Here is a 21,559-nt window from a genome sequence, read left to right as displayed (position 1 = left end):
CTGGTTCACTTAATGACCCAGCAATTATTTTGTGATCTCAACATTTGCTTAACAACCACTGCAAGAAGTAAAAATTTTGTCACATGGATCAGAGGTCTCCAACCTTGGCAACTTTAAGCTTGGTCAATTCCCTTCAACTCAAAACTTTGCTGGCTGGGGAATTCTGGGAGTTGAAGTCTCCCAGGCTTAAAGTTTTTAAGGTTGGAGACCCCTGACGTGGATGCCTTAGTTCACAACCATTACAGTTTATGGCTATCATGAGCAGACTCCATTATGATTGGGAGTTGGACTTTACTTAAAAAATACCTTGCATAGCCAGAATTGAACAAGTGATATTCTGCCACAATGCAATCCAAATACTTATTAGTTATTTAATAAGCTTCAGACTTTGTGTTGTTGAGTAACATAGCAAAGTCATTTTTTTAATATAAAAATAAGTTTAGAATCACATGGTTTGCTGTTTTTCATTTCCCCCCCTGAATTACAGAAATGTAAATATAAAGAGAAAGCTCTAGTCACTGTACATGTATGAAAGTTATTTATCTGGAAGAAAACTGAATCTTTTAAGCTTCAGTTGAAGGCCTGAAAGGAAAGTATTTCAGTTAAACAAACAGCTTTCCTATACTAGTTTACACTATAGAAAGAGATACTATCAATAGCACAAGGTAAATTAAGGTAATACAAAATTCCAATGGCCTTGTAGGCTAAAGCTTGGAGAAAATATTCAACTTTTAAAAACTTTAATAGTACAAGAACAATAGTGTTACTACATTAGGAATTTATATTACCAATGTAATATCATTGCTCTTTCTTTATTTTTTACCCAATAATTTTATTAAGAATTATATTAAACAGATAAAATATATACAACCCCCCAAACACAGTAAAATATATAGAAAGTGCAGCGCCCAATTAAAAAAATAGGGAAAAAATAGGAAAATAGGAACAAGAAACTTCCCCCTTCATCTCCACCAAGTATATTCAATGTTAACATTTTTATCACTGTCTCTTAAAATAAAACCAAATTTATCTTCATTTCATGCCTCACCCCATTTTCTAATTCCTCAGCTCTATTTATTAATTAGAAAGTTTATTCTTTCTCTGGAATGTACAGCATAATATGTACAGTACTATAAAATCTGTTCTATCTGTGGTTAAAAATGCAGATAATGCAGTGGCCACAAGATGGCATTGTGCTCTTATAATCATTATACATTTTTATAGACTCACAAAAAACATTTATAAAATATGACTTTTAAATTCAACACCTATTTTTACATTTTGATTTGTAACTATAAGGAATAACTTTGCCAATTTGTAACTATATAACAAAATGGAATAAAAATATTATTCACATTAAACAAATCCTTGATTTACTGGACTCATGGGAAGTAGAAAACTCTGTTAGACTCGAATGTTCATTAAATTTAAATGGGATTTGAAGCATGCGGAAAATATATTATATTTGGGTAAAATGGTTAATGGAGTTTACATATGTCTAAAATGGCATTATGCCTATGAAATTGGAAAACAGATTTTATTTCTTGCAACTAACATCTAGCAAATTGAAGGTTATCATTTCAAATTTTCTTATCCCGATATACCTTTTCAGTCACTACTAGTTACTAATATAAGCAATTTATCAATATTTTATTTTGTAGATTTTTTTACAAGATCATCCAGAATTAAATCTTTTTTAGTGTATCTCATATCAGGGAGGTATATTTTATTTTCTGGATGACTTGCCACTTACCTTTTTACATACATCTATGGGACTGATTCAATGCATCAGTGCTGAACTCATATATTTTAATTTTCCTTTAGTAAAACCCTCTGCTGCATTCATTTTAGAAAATCTTATATGGCACCATGATCATCTAACAAATAAATAGAATATTCAAATCTTGTGTAGTGTAATTTATCCATGTAGAATATGCATAAACATACATTTATTTCCTAACTGTAACAAATACAAATTAATTACAACCAAGTAATGATAATTATTTGAATATATCTGTACATTTAATTGTTACAGAAAGATCAAATACCTGGAGTGCATGTAACTGTTTAGCAATTAGAAGCAGCTAAAATGCATTTAGAACCTATTTTGATCTATATTCTACATTTTAAAAAAAGTACTAGTTCTTCTGGTGTTTATATCAATAACACATTTTTAAAATAGGCTGAACATTATCATAAAGGGTTTTTTTTAAAAAATCAATACATATGTCAACTGCTTATTAAGTCAATTTCTCCCCAAATTTCTTATCATATTTCAGATTCACCTCACAGTTCTGCAATTTATTTTTACTTTTGTTCACTTTATAAGACTGTTTTTTAATAATGCGCTCTAATCATTGAAAATTTACCCTTCATGGGAAGACTGCAAGACAATGGGCTCTGGAGGATTTAGGGAATAGCCAATTTGATCAAACTGTGGTTTCAGTCTTTAAAAGGACACTGGGTTTGTATACTTCCTTTTCTAATAACTTTCGGACTGCTTTTTTGGCTTGAATTTGAATTGAAACCCCAGCTGAGTTTCCTTGAGCCCTTTGTGAAAGAAATGTTAAATATAAGTTTTAAGATCTTTAAAAAAAATTTTTTTTTTAATAAGCAGAATACCATCTGCTCAGTTTAAACTTTCACTAAACATTCCATTTAATTTCATCCAAGTTTTACCTCCATCATATAGCATTCTTATTACATTCAGCAATAAACATTTATTGCAGCCAAAGATGGAGAAGCTCTATACAGTCAGTAAAAACAAGACCAGGAGCTGACTATGGCTCAGATCATGAGCTTCTCATTGCAAAATTTAGGCTTAAATTGAAGAAAGTAGGAAAAGCACTAGGCCACTCAGGTATGAACTAAATCATATCCCTGATGAATATACAGTAGAGGTGACAAACAGATTTAAGGAATTAGATCTTATAGACAGAGTGCCTGAAGAACTATGGATGGAGGTTCGCAACATTGTACAAGAGGTAGCAACTAAAACCATCCCAAAGAAAAAGAAAGGCAAGAAAGCAAAATGGCTGTCTGAGGAAGCTTTGCAAATAGCTGAGGAAAGAAGGGAAGCGAAAGGCAAGGGAGAAAGAGAAAGATATACCCAGTTGAATGCAGAATTCCAGAGAATAGCTGGAAGAGATAAGAATACATTCTTAAATGAACAGTGCAAAGAAATAGAAAAAAATAATAGAATAGGGAGGACCAGAGATCTCTTCAAGAAAATTGGAGATATGAAGGGAATGTTTCATGCAAACGGGCATGATAACGGACCAAAGTTGCAGGGATCTAACAGAGGCAGAAGAGATTAAGAAGCGGTGGCAAAATTACACAGAAGAACTATACAAGAACGAGCCCCTGATAACCACGATGGGGTGGTCACTGACCTTGAGCCAGACATCCTAGAATGTGAAGTCAAATGGGCCTTAGGAAATCTGAGCAACAACAAAGCTAGTGGAGGAGACAGTATTCCAGCTGAGCTATTCAAAATCTTAAAAGTCGATGCAGTAAAAGTGCTACACTCAATTTGTCAGCAAATTTGGAAAACTCAGCAGTGGCCACAGGATTGGAAAAGGTCAGTTTACATTCCAATTCCAAAGAAAGGTAATGCCAAAGAATGTTCAAACTATCGCACCATTGCACTCATGTCACATGCTTAAAATCAATGGTGGGATTCAGCCAGTTCGCACCACTTCGGGAGAACTGGTTGTTAATATTCTGAGCAGTTTGGTGAACTGGTTGTTGGAAGAAATCATTTGGGCAGAGAACCGGTTGCTAAATTAGTTGAATCCCACCACTGCTTAAAATCCTACAAGCTAGGCTCCAGCAGTATGTGGATCGAGAACTACCATAACTACAGGCAGGATTTCGAAGAGGCAGAGGAACTAGAGATCAAATTGCCAACATACGCTGGATCATGGAGAAAGCTAGGGAGTTCCAGAAAAACATCTACTTCTGCTTCATGTACTATGCTAAAGCCTTTGATTGTGTGGATCATAACAAATTGTGGCAAGTTCTTAAAGAGATGGGCATACCAGACCATCTTATTTGTCTCTTGAGAAACCTGTATGCTGGTCAAGAAGCAACATTGAGAACTGGACATGGAACCACTGATTGGTTCAAAATTTGGAAAGGAGTCCGGCAAGGCTGTATGCTATCGCCCTGCCTATTCAACTTATATGCAGAGCACATCATGAGAAAGGCGGGGCTGGATGAATCAAAAGTTGGAATCAAAAGATTGCCGGGAGAGATAGCAACAACCTCAGATATGCAGATGATACCGCTCTAATGGCAGAAAGCGAAGAGGAACTAAAAAGCTAAATGCGGGTAAAGGAGAAGAGTGCAAAAGTTAGCTTGAAACTCAACATTAAAAAAACTAAGATCATGGTATCCTGCCCTCTCAATTCCTGGCAGATAGATGGGAAAGAAATGGAGGTAGTGACAGATTTTATTTTCCTACGCTCCAAGATCACCATAGATGGGGACTGCAGCCAAGAAATTAAAAGAAACTTGCTCCTGGGGAGGAAAGCTATGGCAAATCTAAACAGCGTACTAAAAAGCAGAGACATCACCCTGCCAACTAAAGTGCGTATAGTCAAGGCTATGGTTTTCCCAGTTGCAATGTATGGCTGTGAAAGTTGGACCATAAGAAAGGCTGAGCGCTGAAGAATTGAGGCCTTTGAACTCTGGTGCTGGAGAAGACTCCTGCGAGTCCCTTGGACTGCAAGGTGAACAAACAAGTCAGTCCTAGAGGAGATCAACCCTGACTGTTCTTTAGAAGGCCAGATCCTGAAGATGAAATTCAAATACTTTGGCCACCTAATGAGAAGGAAGGACTCAAGGAGAAGAGCCTAATGCTGGGAAAGATTGAGGGCAAAAGAAGAACGGGACGACAGAGAACGAGGTCGCTGGATGGAGTCACTGAAGCAGTAGGCGTGAGCTTAAATGGACTCCAGAGGATGGAAGAGGATAGGAAGGCCTGGAGGAACGTTGTCCATGGGGTCGCAATGGGTCTGACATGACTTCGCAACTAAAAATAACAAATAAACATTAAATTCATGTATGCAAAGTAACATTCATATTTCATATTTCAAGCCTGTTTACTTTATCATAGGCTCCCTCTAAGTGTAAATAATTTTTCCCTTACATTTCTTGATTACTTGAGCAAAAATTTGGTTTGCACACCTGTCCAGTACAAAGCTGTATTATTGTATTTCCCAAGTTTTTCTCATTCTAAGCTCTTAGAGTGGGGTGAAATCTACTTACCTTCCTTACCGATTAGGTAGTGCACGCAAAACCTTGTGTGCATGCGCAGAAGGTAAAAAACACATTACTTCCTAGTTAAAACCAGGAAGTAATGATGCCATGGGCGGGTGGGCTACCGGATTGCCAAACTATCAGCCACGATTGCTACCGGATCGTGCAATCCAGTCTGATCTGGGAGCATTTCACCCCTGTATTAGACCCTTTCAATCAGAGTTCTGCTAAACACCTTTCCTAATGCTAATTGTTGGGGTTAGCACCAGGGTTTGTTTTTCTTCAGTCTTGCTGCCTTTTCCTTTGTATAGGGAAATAATATTCTCATACTTCCTATTAACCACGATGAGCCACAACCTGTGTTTATTCTGTAACATAACTCTTATTACTCTATTTTAAGCAGCTTATTCTCTTTCTTCATGTTCCCATCCTATTTGTTCTGATAAGCAATAATCTATTACATTTTAAAACGGGATTCATACTTTGTTTCCCCTGCAACTGTTCTACTTTCACACTAATCACTGTTACTTCTCCCCTCTCGCCCCAAGAGCTATTCTCAAACCTACCAAAAGTGCTCTGTCTCAAGTTCACATTTGTACATATGAGTAGACTAATCCAAGTATTTGAAACAGAATTTTTTTTAAAGATAAAAGTTATTAAAACTTTAAAAGAGAACATAAATACTAACACAAAGTGATGCTGAATAAAGAAATTAAAAGAGGAGAAAAAGAAAAAAAGTAAAAGAAAGAAAGAAAGAAAGAAAGAATAAAAATAAATAGGAAGAGGTTTTTGAGTTCCTTTGCAGCAAATATGTAGGATTAAAAAATTATCTTCTACTATATAATTACAACAAAATTCACAATAAAATTCATCATCAAAATCTTAAGCCTTAAGTGCATTTTTTCTGTTTCATGCTAAAAAATCTGTAAGGAGTTTCCAATGAGCCATAAATGTAGATATTTTCCTATTAAGAAAGTCAAGTTAATCATCTTTGCAGGTTCCATCATCTTCCTCTATTACAGTGTCAAACATTTCAACTTTTGAGAATACAGTAATCTTGCTGCAGTTGTCATATATATAAAAACAAAGTCCCATAGCTTTTTTAGCTGTCTGTTAATCTGGTCTCAATTGTACATTAGTCTTTAACATTTTCTCAATTAATGTATTTATTTGTATCCAACATTTTTTTTGGTTTTTCACATGTCTACCATACAGGATAAAGTGTTCCTTCATCTTGTTCACATTTCTAACAAAGATTCAAAGTACCTTTTAGACAATTCTCTGGTGACAAATACCAACAATATATCTTTTTATATAGCTTGTCTTTAAGGCTAGAACGTAATGTAAATTTCAATCCTTTCACATCTATCTTTTTCCATTGATCAATGGAATATTGTAGCTAATTTTAAAGCTCTCTTTAAATACATAACATTCTTTCACTTGTTCTTTTTCTGCTTCATATGTCATATATATTTTAGCAATGACATGTTCATTCCTTGTACATAGTTCTATTTCAAACTTAGTCTTGCATTGTTGAAAAGCCTAAAACCTTTTATCCACTTTAAACCTTTCTGATAATTGTACATAAGAAAATCATTTTATAATTCCCATGTAAAAATATAGCACATCATAGTACTACATAATACCATTTATGTTTACTTATAATTTCTTGTCTATAAAATGCTTTTTGTGCTGAAATCCACAAAGGTATTTTTGGGCACAACCTAGATTTATATTTATTCCGTGTTTTAAGAATGGCCTCCCTGACGTAATTAATTTTGACATCTACTAACCTTATTATACCATAGATATCCATGCCATCCAAATCACAGATCATGTCCTAACTGCCACAATCCTCTATTTCTTTAAAACTGAATATTTTTCAAAGCAGATTCATCAAATAGACATTATTCCCATTCACTTTTTGCTCTACAAATGGCCCAATCGGTTTTTCCACATACTGTAATGTCATTCTCACCCACCTCTTTCATATGTCTAAAAGAATAATATTTTCTACTGGATTTACTTCATTCAGTACATTGCAGAATGTTTCCACTGTCGTCATTCTAAAATGTAACATACAACTATCATCACCTGTAATCTTCTACCACCATAAGCACTTACAACAATAAAGACACCAATTCATAATTTTATCCCCTACATTTCAGCTATTCCATTTATAATTAAACCTACTTCTTCATTTCCTTGCAGCTATATGCCAACCCTACCACACAGAATCAGATCACCTTTTCATATTATTATTTAAACCTTTTACACTCAATTTACATTCTTCCCAGTTCCTAGATGGACCAGTGATATTGTCTTCCATTATTCATGATAAAGAAGATATAAACTATTTTGTCAACCCTAGTAAATACATGTGTCATATGCAGCATTCCCAGATAATTATAACTTTGGCACATTGTAGTTAGTGTTTATTTTATTCTTGAGATTTATAAGGCTACCCAACTCATACAGAATTCTTTTTTCTGGGTGGCATACAGAATAAAAGTATGCCAAAAATACAACCTCAGCTCAGATTTACTCTACACATATTTATACTAATGTATGCTAGCTAGGATTTCTACTCACTACTTTGTAAGTATTTTGCACATGTCCCACAACCTGAAAGGTATATGCATCAAACTGACATCTATCTACACAACGAACCATGTATCTTAGGTTCACTAAGAAGTTTATAATAACATCAATATGTTCTACTCATAGTTTTTTTACTCAGCTTTTAATACAATCTGGCAGTTAGATTGTCTGAGTAGTTCTTAAAAATGATTAGCAATTCTTTAGCTAATTTTGGAATTTTTTATTAATTATTTTTACTTTTAGGTTATAAAGAAGAAAATTAGAAAAGAACATAAAATAAAAAGAATACTGAATCATATTCAAAATGCACTGAAAAACGTAAATTATTCGAGACAATGACAAATCCACATATAGACGAGAGGTCAAATTACTAGCCTTGTGGTGCGACTGAAACAATCTGGAACTGAACACACTCAAAACCATAGAAATGGTGGTAGACTTTAGGAGAAACCCTTCCATACTTCCACCTCTCACAATATTAGACAGTATCAACAGTAGAAACCTTTAAATTTCTAGTTTCTATCATATCGCAAGATCTAAAATGGACAGCTAACATCAAAAATATCATCAAAAAAGGACAACAAAGAATGTTCTTTCTGAGCCAACTCAGTAAGCTCAAACTGCTGATTCAGTTCTACGGAGGAATTATTGAGTCTGTCATTTGCACCTCTATAACTGTCTGGTTTGGTTCTGCAACCCAACAAGAAAGATACAGACTTCAGAGGATAATTAGAACTGCAAAAAAAAATAATTGCTATCAACCTGCCTTCCATTGAGGACCTGTATACTGCACGAATCAAGAAGAGGGCCGTGAAAATATTTACAGATCCCTCACATTCTGGACATAAATTGTTTCAACTCCTACCCTCAAAACGACGCTATAGAGCACTGCACACCAGAACAACTAGACACAAGAACAGTTTTTTCCCGAACGTCATCACTCTGCTAAACAAATAATTCCCTCAACACTGTCAAACTATTTACTAAATCTACACTACTATTAATCTTCTCATCGTTCCCATTACCAATCTCTTTCCACTTATGACTGTATGACTGTAACTTTGTTGCTGGTAATCCTTATGATTTATATTGATATATTGACCATCATTTGTGTTGTAAATGTTGTACCTTGATGAAGGTATCTTTTCTTTTATGTACATGGAGAGCATATGCACCAAGAAAAATTCCTTGTGTGTCCAATCACACTTGGCCAATAAAAAATTCTATTTTATTCTATTCTATTAGTTTTTTTCAATAAAAAAATGATTATAGAATTTTTTCCATGAATCCAACAGATGGATTCAACACAAGTGAAATTTTTTTACCATACTTGATTGAGAAATTCAAGAACTCAGTGCAATGTTACTGCTATGTATTAACATACATCCAAAATGAATTGAATTAATAAAAATAAAATTAATGGTAAATGTAAATACATTTGTATCAACTAGGACACATACTTCTCTGTGTTAGCTATGTATTTTTTAAAGTATAAAATTCAATAAGCCTAAAATATTTTTTTGTATTCTGGGTAAAACGATCAGGAATTTTATCAGAAATTTCTGGATTTAAGAAAAAGGGGACCCATGGAGTTGTATGCAATAAAATGCAATACTTTTATGATTTGGGATAGGGTTAAAGACGTATAAATGGTACCACTTCTGATTCTCTATGGGGGGAGTGAAGATAGAGGCAAATCTTTATCAGCAAAACACTGAGCAAAGCAAACACTTAAATAGGAGGTCTCCTGACTCATCCTTCCCTAAAATGAAATTTACTACTCTAAACAAGGCATCTGATTGGCACAACAGGGCAGGAAAAATACCACTGTGTCTCCATTATCACTATAATATAGAGTCAAAATGAACTCAAATTCATGCTTGATGAAATTAACTTTTGGTCTTCAACAGCACTCCACATATTGTTTCTGGTGTTTCATCTTCCAAAGTTCTTCAGTAAAGTAAGATTAAAATTAAGAATAGAAATGAGTGTGGGAGCAGTTTATCAAGAGCCCAGATTAACTCCTGTACCCAAAACTAATTAGGTCACCAACAGATGTGCCTCTCAGACCACTGGAAAACTTATCCTCCAGAAACTGAATCCATCCATTTCCATTTAGTATGTGGACAAAACAAACCCTGTGTAACTCCCAGATAGCACCTCATCCTAGGTTGACTAGGAAATAATGTGACCACAGCACCAAATTAAATGGTTCTGCACAGGGGTGAAATGCTACCGGTTTGGACCGGATTGTGTGATCCGGTAGCAATGGGGGCAGGTAGTTCAGAGAACCGGTAGCAAAAATCCCTGCCCCCCCCCGCCCATGCCCACCCAATTGCCTCCTCCCCACTTGCCTACTTGGCAGCTTCCTGCTTCTTTTGGTCTCACTCGCTATTCCAGCCTTGCTTCGGCTGCTGCAATCAATTGCATCAGCTAGCAACTGAATCTGCCTGCCTGCAATCCATCTCATCAGTGAGCAACTGAATCTGCCTGCCTTTTCCCTTGAATTGAGTAAGTAAGTGGGGGGAGCTTTAAAAAAATAGTTAATTGGTTTTTTTTTAGGAGTTTTATTTTTTTTTAGACATAGCAATTTAAAGTTAAGGAAGTTTTAAATTTAAATTTATATAAATAAAATAAAATATTTGTGCAGCTTTCTGAGATTTGGTATGCTTCGGTAGTGTTTCACTCTAACTACACAACACACAAAATTTCACAAAGCTGTATGTAGCATTTTGTTTGTGTGTGTGTGTGTGTCAGTTCTGTTGTGTTGTGTGTGTGTAAATGTGAAAGTTGGTTTTTAAGCTGCTTGTGGCTGTGTGAGGTTCCTGCTTGTTGCAGGGGCCATTTTGGGTGACGTGCAGCTGCTTTTACATTGTGTGTGAGTCAGTTGTGTTGTGTTGTGTTGTGTGTGTGTAAAGTGTGAAAGTTGGTTTTGGAGCTTTTTGTGGCAGGGGCCATTTTGGGTGAAGTGCAGCTGCTTTTACATTGTGTGTGAGTCAGTTGTGTTGTGTTGTGTTGTATGTGTGTGTAAAGTGCGAAAGTTGGTTTTTGATACCTCTCATTGTTTTGTGTCCTTTGTTTATTATTTTTATTATTTATTGTTATTGGCCATGCCCATCCGGTCATCTGACCACCAAGCCATGCCCAAAGAACTGGTAGGGAAAATTTTTAGATTTCACCCCTGGTTCTGCATATTTAAGTCATCACATAACTGCTTTGAGGGAAATACAAGTATATGGTCAAATATATGACCACTGATTACTTGAGATAAATCTGTGGTTTTAGATACTGAGACTTTTTTTTAATGCAAAGTAAGAAAACTGAAATCATCCAACACCAAACGCAAGGAGATGACAATCAAACCTGTATTTGGATAAAAATCAAGGAGCCAACTACGTAGCAGGATTGTCAGTGTGCCAGCTTCTGCCTGTAGCCCAAATTAACGTGTCTGTACTTATCCTTCAGCCGTTCTGACTCTACTTTCAAATTCAAATATGTTGTTCTGTAAAATGAGTATCATCCCAACCCTATTCTTAACCATGTAGCTACTATAGTACCTACAACCTGGCTGGGCACATCTCTAAATTGCTTGGATTGCCCAGCATATCTCACTAATATTAGGTATGTCTGTTGTGAATGTTGTGAATGAAGCTATGAATGAACACAGTCTCTCCCTCTCCCTCTCTCTCTGTCTCTCTCTCTCTCCACACACACACACACACACACAATCTATATGTATATCTATATTTTCACTATCCTGAGTAACATTTTTTATCCACAAAAGCTAATACAATCCCATTCATTTGGCTTTGTTCTACCTCTTAGTGAAACATAAAATAACTTGGTTCCCAAATTAATGCTTTCATCACTTAACATAATTTGACATACATGTAGTCCTCGACTTGCTCATCTTTTAATGATGACCTGAGGTGACAACAACCTTGGAAATGGTGCTTTATGGCCTTCCAACAATCTCACAGTCACATGATTTCAATTCAGGTGCTTGGCAACCAGCTCACATTTATATGGTCACGATTTGTGATTACAAATTACTAGTTTGAACTTGCCTAGCAGTATTAAGCTACTGTTTGCTGCAGCATATATCTTTAATAAAGAATTAATATAATACAATTTAACTTAAGACTATTCTAAACAAAGTAGCAAAGCAAGCAACCAATTTCTTCTATCATACAACTTCACCTGTGGCCCATTTAAATTAAGTTATCATTGCACATTTAACATTTTATCGTAGATTTTAAGTTTGCACTGCTGATATAAATAGCATAAACTTATTTTCTACTGATAAAATCCATAGTAACACCCTATTCTATCCCAAATGTTTAAATACTGTGCATTTTATTCATGGAAGAAATGGCATTCTTTCATGGCAGTGCCAAAAATACTACTTTTTCTTTTCTAAGTTCTGAAAGCCCTATAATCAAATTTTTCTGAATACCTGAAAAAAACCCGGTGGAACAGGACCTACTGGCATGCCATCTCCTGGGGGAATGTTTCCTAGCACTGGACTGGGAGCTGCTGCAGCGCTCTGAAAAGAACAAAGGAAAAATAAACCTTTGTCATTGCACACAATAGGCATAAAACCAAAATACTACTTTGACCATAGTGTGGCAAGGCAGAAAGGAACACTCTCTGCATGGCAGATTTAATTTTTTCTTCCATTTAAAATAATTAGTGCTCATTTTCAAAGTGCAGAAGTGAAACACTTAAATACAAACGTAGATTTCTTTAATAAATGACTGCCTTACACTCACAATTGAAAGGGAAACTCAGGGATCAGGAACTTCATTTAGTTTAAACAAAGACTTGTAAATTGTGCATTTACAAAAGGTTCTATTACACCTCAGTCCAATAGGCAACTTCCGATCAGAAAAGTAGCATGTCAGCTAATCAGCTAATATTCCAAACAAAACATTATGAAAGAATTCAGTCGTAAATACACTATCACAATTCTATAACTAAATACATAGTATCGGTGCAATTTTTTAATATATTAAGAAGCAGTCTCCTTAAAATGATAATGAACATTATACAGTATATGTGGAATGATGTTTTAAGTGACCAAATTAAATATGATAAATGATGCAAACAGTTGCAATATGAAATTAGGAGTCATATTTAATTATTTTTCTTATTTCACTCTGGCACTAATAACAACCTGGGAGACAGGAATTAAATCAAGAAAAGAGCGTATATCTGATGAAAAAGGACTATATTTATCCTATACTACTTTTCAAGTAAAAGGTGGAAGATGCAATCTTCCACATAACAGCTTTCAGTCCTAAAACTGAGGTTCTCAAATTTGTTTGCACTGTGAATCCAAAAAAGGTTGGGATGATGATGATGATGGTAATTCAAGATCAGATGGAAGACTAAAAATCTTTTCTAATCCCCTTCCTCTTTGCATTACAATCTAGAATCTCAAGTTGTCATCCTAAGCAGCTGGTCAGGGATGATGGGAACTATTGCTGCTGAAGCCTGGCTTTTGGGGAGGCTGGCTGATCTCTGATGGTTTTTCACTTGGGAAGGTCAGCCCTGTGCGGGAGTTTACATTGAATGCTCTTCTCCACTCTGCATAATTACCCCTGATGACCAAGTAGCTGGGATTTCTATATTTCTGGGAGAAGTACCTTCCTGCTAAGTACTTGCTTTGGAAATTTGGGCTCCCTTAACAAAAGCTTTGCAGACAGGATGGTAAAAGTGAAGGGGATGGGAAATTATTTTAAAGGGAAAGAGGAAAGAAGAAAAAATGCAGTAGCAAAAGAAAGTAACAGCAATACCCTAAGCACTTGTGGAAATTATCCAGTGGTGGGATTCAGCCAGTTCGCACCTATTCAGGAAAACCGGTTGTTCACTTCCTAAGCAGTTTGAAGAACCAGTTGTTGGAAGAAAACTCATTTTGGTTTTTTCCACTTTACAGGGCTAATCCTGTAAGGAAGGGAGGAAGGAAACATTCTGGTGTTGTTTCTAATCTTTATTGCCCTGCTTACAGAAACTGCCTCTCCAGTTAACCCTTATAACAGCTAAGGTGAAGTGCTCATTGATGTGAGTGACGTTGAGTTGGCCACACCTACCCAGTCACATGACCACCGAGCCATGCCTACCCAGCTGGTCATTAGGGCAGAGAACCGGTTGTTAAATTATTTGAATCCCACCACTGAAATTATCTACTTGTTTTCTATGGTGCCCACAATTTGGATTCTCTAGTTAATTCTTTGACTAGATTCAAAACATGATGACCCAGGAGCTGTGATAATCCTCTTGGAATCGATTGGATTTTAGGATGATCATTCTAATATTGGAGACAATTAGAAAGCCTTCAATGGGGGGGAAGGAACAGCCTGAAAAAGAGGCTGGAGGCCCTTTGCTATGGAAAGAAGATGACTGTTACAGCTTTGAGGGTTCCAAGGTCTTTGAAGAGTCTTATAACCTGTGTGGCTGCTGAAGAAGCACCTCGTATTGGAGGAAGAGGCTGGTATTGAGTTGCTAAACCAGGAGTGGAGAATGTATGTGTGTGTGTGTGTGTGTGTGTGTGTGTGTGTGTGTGTGTGTGTATATATATATATATATATATATATATATAGAGAGAGAGAGAGAGAGAGAGAGAGAGACTATCCACTGATGTGATACCTTTTGATCAGAATCTGTTTGCTGCTCCTGCCAGTTGTTGGCCAATGATGGCAGAAGCAGCCAAGTGAATGTGTGCTGGTAGTACCAGCAGTTATCCAATGTAGTGTGTTTAGTGACATTCTCTGTTCTTAATTCTGAGAGGGGGAATCACCTTCATCTGGGCTTGTATCTCTCCTTCCTGTCAGCTCTGTGCTAGGTGCAGCACAGATTCTTTCTATCCACCATCTCCAGAAGTTAGACCTCTATGCTCTCCTTCTGGCGTTTTTAAAAATATTCTGCCCCCCATAAATGTACGACCCCTCTCAAATTAGCTTGTAGCCTCCAAGGGAGTCATGGTCTATAGTTTGAAAATCCTCATCCTAAGGCATTCTCTTTTATAGGAAGTTAACATATGTTATAATACAACTAAATTTAGATTATCCTGAATTAATGCAAAACAGCAGCTGCAGGAGGAAATAAATTAGCATGCTGATCGTTGATTAGATAACAGGGTAAGATGAACCCTTTATCATAATTTTCTTCCAAAGTATGGAACTTTGAATGTGCATTAAAATTGAAAGTATGCAGAACACTACTTTTATTTTTGTTTCCTATACAATGTGGATTCCTCCTTTTGGTAAATGTAGAGCTACTTATTATTAAAAGTTACAAAAAGCTTTGAAATAAAATTGCTCAAAAGCAAATTGATATTATGGATTTGTATATAGAAAATGTTAATTTTTGAAAGAAAATATATTCCATTTTTTAAGTGAACCAGGGGTGAAATACACTAATTTTTGACACCTTTCAAACTAAATAGGCAGGAAATATAGCTCCTCTATTGCAATAAATAAATTGCTATTTCTTCCAGATATCATACTTTATGAGCTCAGACGATTTACTTATTATAAATGAATTATAATTTCCCATGGAATAGAATTGGCCACTGGGTGTCACTTTTGCACCCAATATATAAAGTTGATTTTGAATTAATTGAGTTTTTAGCATAATACCCACTTAAGGAACCCTACTGCATTAATTTGAGCATGTAAAACTAAATTTCACTATGATGACACAAGGTGATGCTGTTTTACTATAGACTTACAAAAATAGGGGTGAAAACAGGAAGTTTAGATTGCAAACATTTCTGTTTTTGCTGATGAATCCAGCTTAGTCACATATTTAACTGTTACATTAAAAATTAGAACTAGAGCTAAAGTGATACGAATCTGCATATATGTCTGTATAGACAAACACAATGGCAGGTAACAAACTAACTTTGTATCCGTTTTAATAGTATCTATGTGATTATGTAAAATAAATACAATTATACCAGGGGTGGGTTCTACTTACCTTTACCACCGGTTCGCAATGGTAGCGCATGCTTTTGCGCATGCACAGTTTGCCAAATATGACGTTAGGGTGGGTGGGCAGAGCCTCCCACTGATTTTACTACCAATTCTCAAGAACCGGACAGAACCGTGAGCAACCCACCACTGAATTATACATAAAATGAAAAGATGTTAACTAGAAACTTCTTTCAATGTGCCTCAAATAAATTATAAAATATTGGTGAAATTCCCAAAATAAAATTTTCTTTAAAGATCCAAATCAGTTATAAAAATAATATTTAAAGTAATTATATGTGGACTTCCATGTAGTGCAGGGGTGTCAGACTTGATTTCATTGTGGGCCACATCAGGGTTGTGCTTGACCTCAGGGGACTGGGGTAGGCATGGCCAGCTTGATGTCACTTGTGTTGGGGGCACCTATGGTGGACGGAGTGTTCTGGCAGCAAAAACAGCTCCCGAGCTCCATTTAGGGCTGCAACAACCTCCTGCAACAGAGCAGCTCGTGAGGTCACATGCGGTCTCAGTTTTTGCTATCAGAGGCACCGCGAGCTGGTCCTTTGCTGTTTCCAGGATGGCCCAACAGGCCAGCTCTAAGCACCCTGTGGCCGGATCTGGCCTGCGGGCCTTGAATTTAATATCCCTGATGTAGCACACTAAACATAATTTAGTTTTAAAAATCATTTTTCAGTGCCCGCTTTTCCTGTAAGACTTCTTACTTCTATTGCCAATTAAGCATGTCTTCCTGTCACAGTTTATGAAGTTGAAGCGTCATCGTAGTTTACTGCTATTGCATACATCATCCATTAATTATGATGCAAAAGTAAAATTTTCTGTTTATCTGTAATCTAGAGCAGGGGTGTCAAACTGCATCACGCGCAGGTCATGCCCACCATAGCTCTGCAAAGGCAAAAACTGTCGGAATACGTCACGTGACGCAATCGAGTATGATACCCATGATGTAGAGTTTTAACCCTCTAGACATTTCACAGTTCAGTTACAATTCTATAAAAGTTGCAATTCTATAAAAGTTACTATTACAGTTACATATTATACATCCCAAAACTGATTGACATATATTTAGTAGTTTCCTACTTCTCAACCTACAGTATTGCAACAGTTCTTAATTTTATAATCTGAGAAATACTACTCAGCAATTTGCATTGTTTATAAAAATTGATTTTTTGTAGTCTGTTTCCTATGTCAGCTAATGTGACATATTAAAAATATAACTTCATTATAGTGCATGAGACAGAAGCAAAGCAATGGATCATATAGCTATTTGAGCAGAGTGATCTATAACCATATAGAATATGTAACCTTCAAGAACATAATTAATTTTATCCACACGGCCCGTATTCTTTTTAAATAATATAAAAGATAAATCAAGCAATGGCATTGTTTAGTCTTGGCTGTTCCTTCTGATATAAAGAAACATATTGTTCTGAAAAATCACTGTCACTCCTTGGCAAGGGTCACAAAAGACAATTCTGGCAACATCTCATAATCATTTCTTTATAACGAGTAAAGAACTTTCCATATTAGAATGGAGAGATCTATACAAAAACAAAACAGGCCATAGCATTAATAAAGCAATCATAAAAGATGAAGAGGCAAAGTCTTAATTGGAAAAGTAACAGGGTTTAGATTAGAATACTTCAGTATTGGTCTGTTTATATTTGGTAGTTACTTCTAACGACTTTGATATGATTGTTAGTGAAACTTCTTAAAAAACCTAACTATTTAATGAATATTTAGAACGTAACTATAATGTAACTATTTAATGAATATTTAGAATTCTAAAGTTTTAGAATATTTAGAATTCCAAAGTTTTAGGGCAATCATATGCTTGCCAGTTAGCATTTCTAAACAACTGAAGTCTTGACTACAATGCAGAGTCAGTTGGACAACAAGCATTCTCTATATAGGATTTACATCTAACTGACTAAATGTACTCTCTGGAAGCCGTATTTTTTGTCTACCTTTTAGAACCTAATTTTCAGAGAATTGGCTTTAAAATGTAGTTTTAAGAGAAGCAGAGAGCAAAATAGACATAGCTTCAGTTTATTTTTCATTCTAATCACCATCTCACTCCATAATGACCCACTTCACCACAAAAATGATACGCATCTTTATTTGCTTCTTGTAGTTCTGCTGTTTAATGCCACCTAACTCTTAAATCCAAACAAACTGGGAGAGGACATTGATTTGAGTAAGACTTGGGGGAAACAGAAGTTCAGAGCTTGAATGTGGCTTGTTTTTCTTTTTAAAATCTCTGTTCTGTCCCCAGTGGAATCGTTTCTAAACACAACTGTTGAAATTAAAATGTTTAAATAAAAAAGGCTATCTTGCTAGGGTGGATTTTATCAATTTTGCACTAAGAGAAAAGGAATTTTAACTATTCTCTAGCCCTCATACAGACATTTTACGGTCTGTAAATTATTGTTTACTATCATATTTTATAGAAAGAGCTGCCAATTTTGAAAATAATGGATTCTTCCAATAGTACAATTTTTGGAAAAAATATACTGACTAGATGTCTGAATTGCTCCCTGTAATAGGATTTTTTTCAATGAAGATAATAAAATGATAATTGTTCTGATGGATTAGTTACTTTGCAAAGACAAAGTATTTTATAGCTGGAACAATCAGTCCAACCTGAAAAAAGAAACAAATGCATTGGAATCCATAAAATATATATTTCCACTGTAGCCTTTGATGGTTTCACCATCAAGATAAACAAAACTGATCAACAATTCTACTGTAGGCTAGCAATGTAGAGAAAGAAGGAAATCACATTATTTTTTTTTTCTATGCATGATGATGGGATAGAGAGGTAATTGAGATATCATGAAAATAATTAAACAGATTAACAAAACTAACACGAAGCTTGTAATAAAAATAAGCCAAAGCTATATAGGTTCAGATCTAGTGGCTTTATGAACTTGCCCTATCAGCTAGCCGAGAATCAATTATTTGCTTCATGCAGTTTAATGCAAACTTAATTATTTTAATTAACTAATGTAATTAAGTTAATTTGTGTTATTAAAGTTACTATAAAGCATGATTTGATTATGGACCAAGAAGTGTTGATTTTAATCTATATGACCTACAATGGATTAGAACTTTTCAACCTTAGGGGATTTAGTTTTATGCTACTATGACCACATCAACTTAAGTATAGGAGACATGTGCCAAAGTATTATTCAACTGATTCAGCAGCTTAAAGTCCAAATGGTTATTTTGGTTCATTTTTTCGGGAAAGAAAGCTTAAATTAGTAAAAATCTAGAGAATTGGTGGTAAAAGAATTGCAAGCTGGTTGTGTTAGAATTTAGTAGCAGTATTGATTTTAAACAACTCAGCAATGACATATTTGCAATCTTCACATTAATGAATTGTTTTAATCCTCTCATCTAAAGTACTTCTGAATTTTGAATGATATGTTTAAAATGTTTCCCTTATAAAGCACAGATAATTAAAATTTCATTTTGAATTTTACAATTAAAATTATGTTTTATTTACACCTTAACATGCTGTCAGGTGTTTTTTTTCCTCTCTCCAAAATCATTTAGTTTCATTTTGTGCTCTGAAAGACTAGAAGTTTTAAATTTAGTTAATAGTCAGTTAATAGTAAAATAGTTAAAGTAATGCTTATCCAGTTTATATAACCTAAATTTATAAATGAAGTCAAACCTGTTACTCCTTATTAAAAATAAATAAAAAACAATAAACAAAATATTACAATCCTAACCCGCCCCAAAAAACTGCATGAGTAAAATTCAAAGCAATTTTTCATATCCATATTACAGCATGAACCTGATTGAAATTAATTGTATTTCTCAGACTCCAAAACATCAGTATAAATAGCATATGTATCTAACATTTGTGCAGGCATAATTTTATTTAAAATTATTTTCAGAAAATACTGTTCTATTATGCAACATCTGTGTAAACAATCATAAATAGCAAACATACATAGTAATTGTATTCTCTAGCAAGAAAGGAAAATGCTGCAGCAGTGAAATAAGTTTACATGCTGGTAACTTCTAGCGTAAGATATTTTTGGAACAACTAATAACACTATGCTGGTAGATTTCATGCTCTGGCATAAGTTTAAGTACTTAATCATCCCAGGATCAGACCATATTTCTGTCATACCTAAATAGTGAATTTTTTTCTGCTAACATAGTGCTTACAAAACTTTCTGCTGTGGTAGCTAAATCTAAATTATGAAGTCAAGTAATGAACAGAGGTAAAGTATTCCATTTTAATAGCTGTAATAAATAGCTCTAATTAACATAGAAAAATCCATCTAGTTATTTTCATAATAGGGATATGTGAATTGGTGAATATTGCTCCAGTCTTATACTTAGTTACCTGGGCTGTAAATTTTACCGTAGGAATTATTTCTGAATGGGCATGTGCAGAATACATTAGCATTAGAATTTACAAATGAGTTACTATTATGTTTAAAAAAAACACCTACTGTCCTAAAATAAAACTTAAACTCAACACTCTCTGGCTCATCTGAGACAAATCTACCAGAAACAGTAATATATACTGCAGTATCTTTATCCAAGATGCTAACTTTATTTTATAAGTGCTGATTAAACAAGCAACGTTTTACTGACGTCATTAAATCTCCATTTGTGAAAAAAGACTGATTGGTTTTATATTTTGGAGCTTTAGCAAGGAGGCGGAGTTCATACCTGAGAGTGCTATTAGAAAGCTTTTGCTTCTAATAGTTATTTGGCTAAATTATTAATAAGATTTTATTAACATAAATACATTACATGGGACAGCAATAAACTACTATATATCAGAAATTTTGCTTAAATATAAATTCATAGTTTCCATACAGGTGAATCATCATATCAGAATATATCTATATTAGCAATAGATAGCATTATATTAGTCAACTGAGAAGTTTCTACAGATTTTAATTAAACACAGTTTATGAATACCCATTATTCTAATATAAATTTTTCCAGTGTTTCTCAGCCTTGACAACTTGATTACGTCTGGACTTCAACTCCCAGAATATGCTGGCTGGAAAATTCTGAGAATTGAAGTCCTACAAATATTAAAGTTGCAAAGATTGAGAAACCTTGCGTTAGATCATTGTTCTGAAATAAAATACATAAGAGAAAAGAGAAAGACATTCTAGAAATTGAATAATTTTATGCTCCTGGATCAGCTGCATTGTTCACAATGGAGGTTAAGCTGACTATTTTTGCCACAATATAAAAAATTAAAGATTTCCTCTGCCAAGATCTGGACAATACCTGAGAGAATCATAGATAATGTCAGAAGTATATAGAAGCAGTGCTATTCCCAAGATGGAACCAATATTAGTTTCTTACAGATTATGTGGGTACTGCTCAATAATACACTTTGAAAATGTTGTTTCTGCTAAGGAGATAGCCAGTGTATAACATCTTATAAAGGAACACAAAAAGAATTGCATCAAAACACTATATGACAGGGTAAGAACCCACTGTAACATACAGCAAGTTAACAACTGGAGAGCTGGTATCTATGTGAACAATTCAAGCAGAATGGGTGCCCACAAGCATTTGTTACAAGATGTCTGTGCAATACGATGGTGACAGAAAGGAAGAAACAAGGTACAAGACCAACTACATGGCACACCCTGCCATACAACATTTTGGAAGCAGTAGAACACATCTTCTCAGATCTGCAAGTGGGCACCATATAC

At 35.0% G+C, this 21,559-nt stretch overlaps 1 protein-coding gene across 9 annotated transcripts in view; it reads right to left on the bottom strand.

The window, feature by feature from the left end:
- Positions 1-21,559, bottom strand: part of SSBP2 (single stranded DNA binding protein 2) — a 155,710-nt gene that overhangs the window by 26,601 nt on the left and 107,550 nt on the right. For 4 of the 9 annotated variants that reach the window (XM_058168836.1, XM_058168838.1, XM_058168837.1 and 1 more), the window contains one exon: positions 12,320-12,409. The exons of 4 other annotated variants lie outside the window; for them this stretch is intronic. In XM_058168836.1, coding sequence (XP_058024819.1) covers positions 12,320-12,409 — 90 coding nt within the window. Of the gene's footprint in view, positions 1-1,753; positions 1,843-12,319; positions 12,410-21,559 lie in introns of those variants that run through there. One more of the 9 variants, XM_058168845.1, reaches the window with a different exon arrangement.

This window comes from Ahaetulla prasina, chromosome 2 (assembly GCF_028640845.1).
Source record: "Ahaetulla prasina isolate Xishuangbanna chromosome 2, ASM2864084v1, whole genome shotgun sequence".
Classification (NCBI taxonomy): domain Eukaryota; kingdom Metazoa; phylum Chordata; class Lepidosauria; order Squamata; family Colubridae; genus Ahaetulla; species Ahaetulla prasina.
The sequence above is the reverse complement of the archived record's forward strand: the minus strand, read 5'-3'. Positions and strand labels throughout refer to the sequence as shown.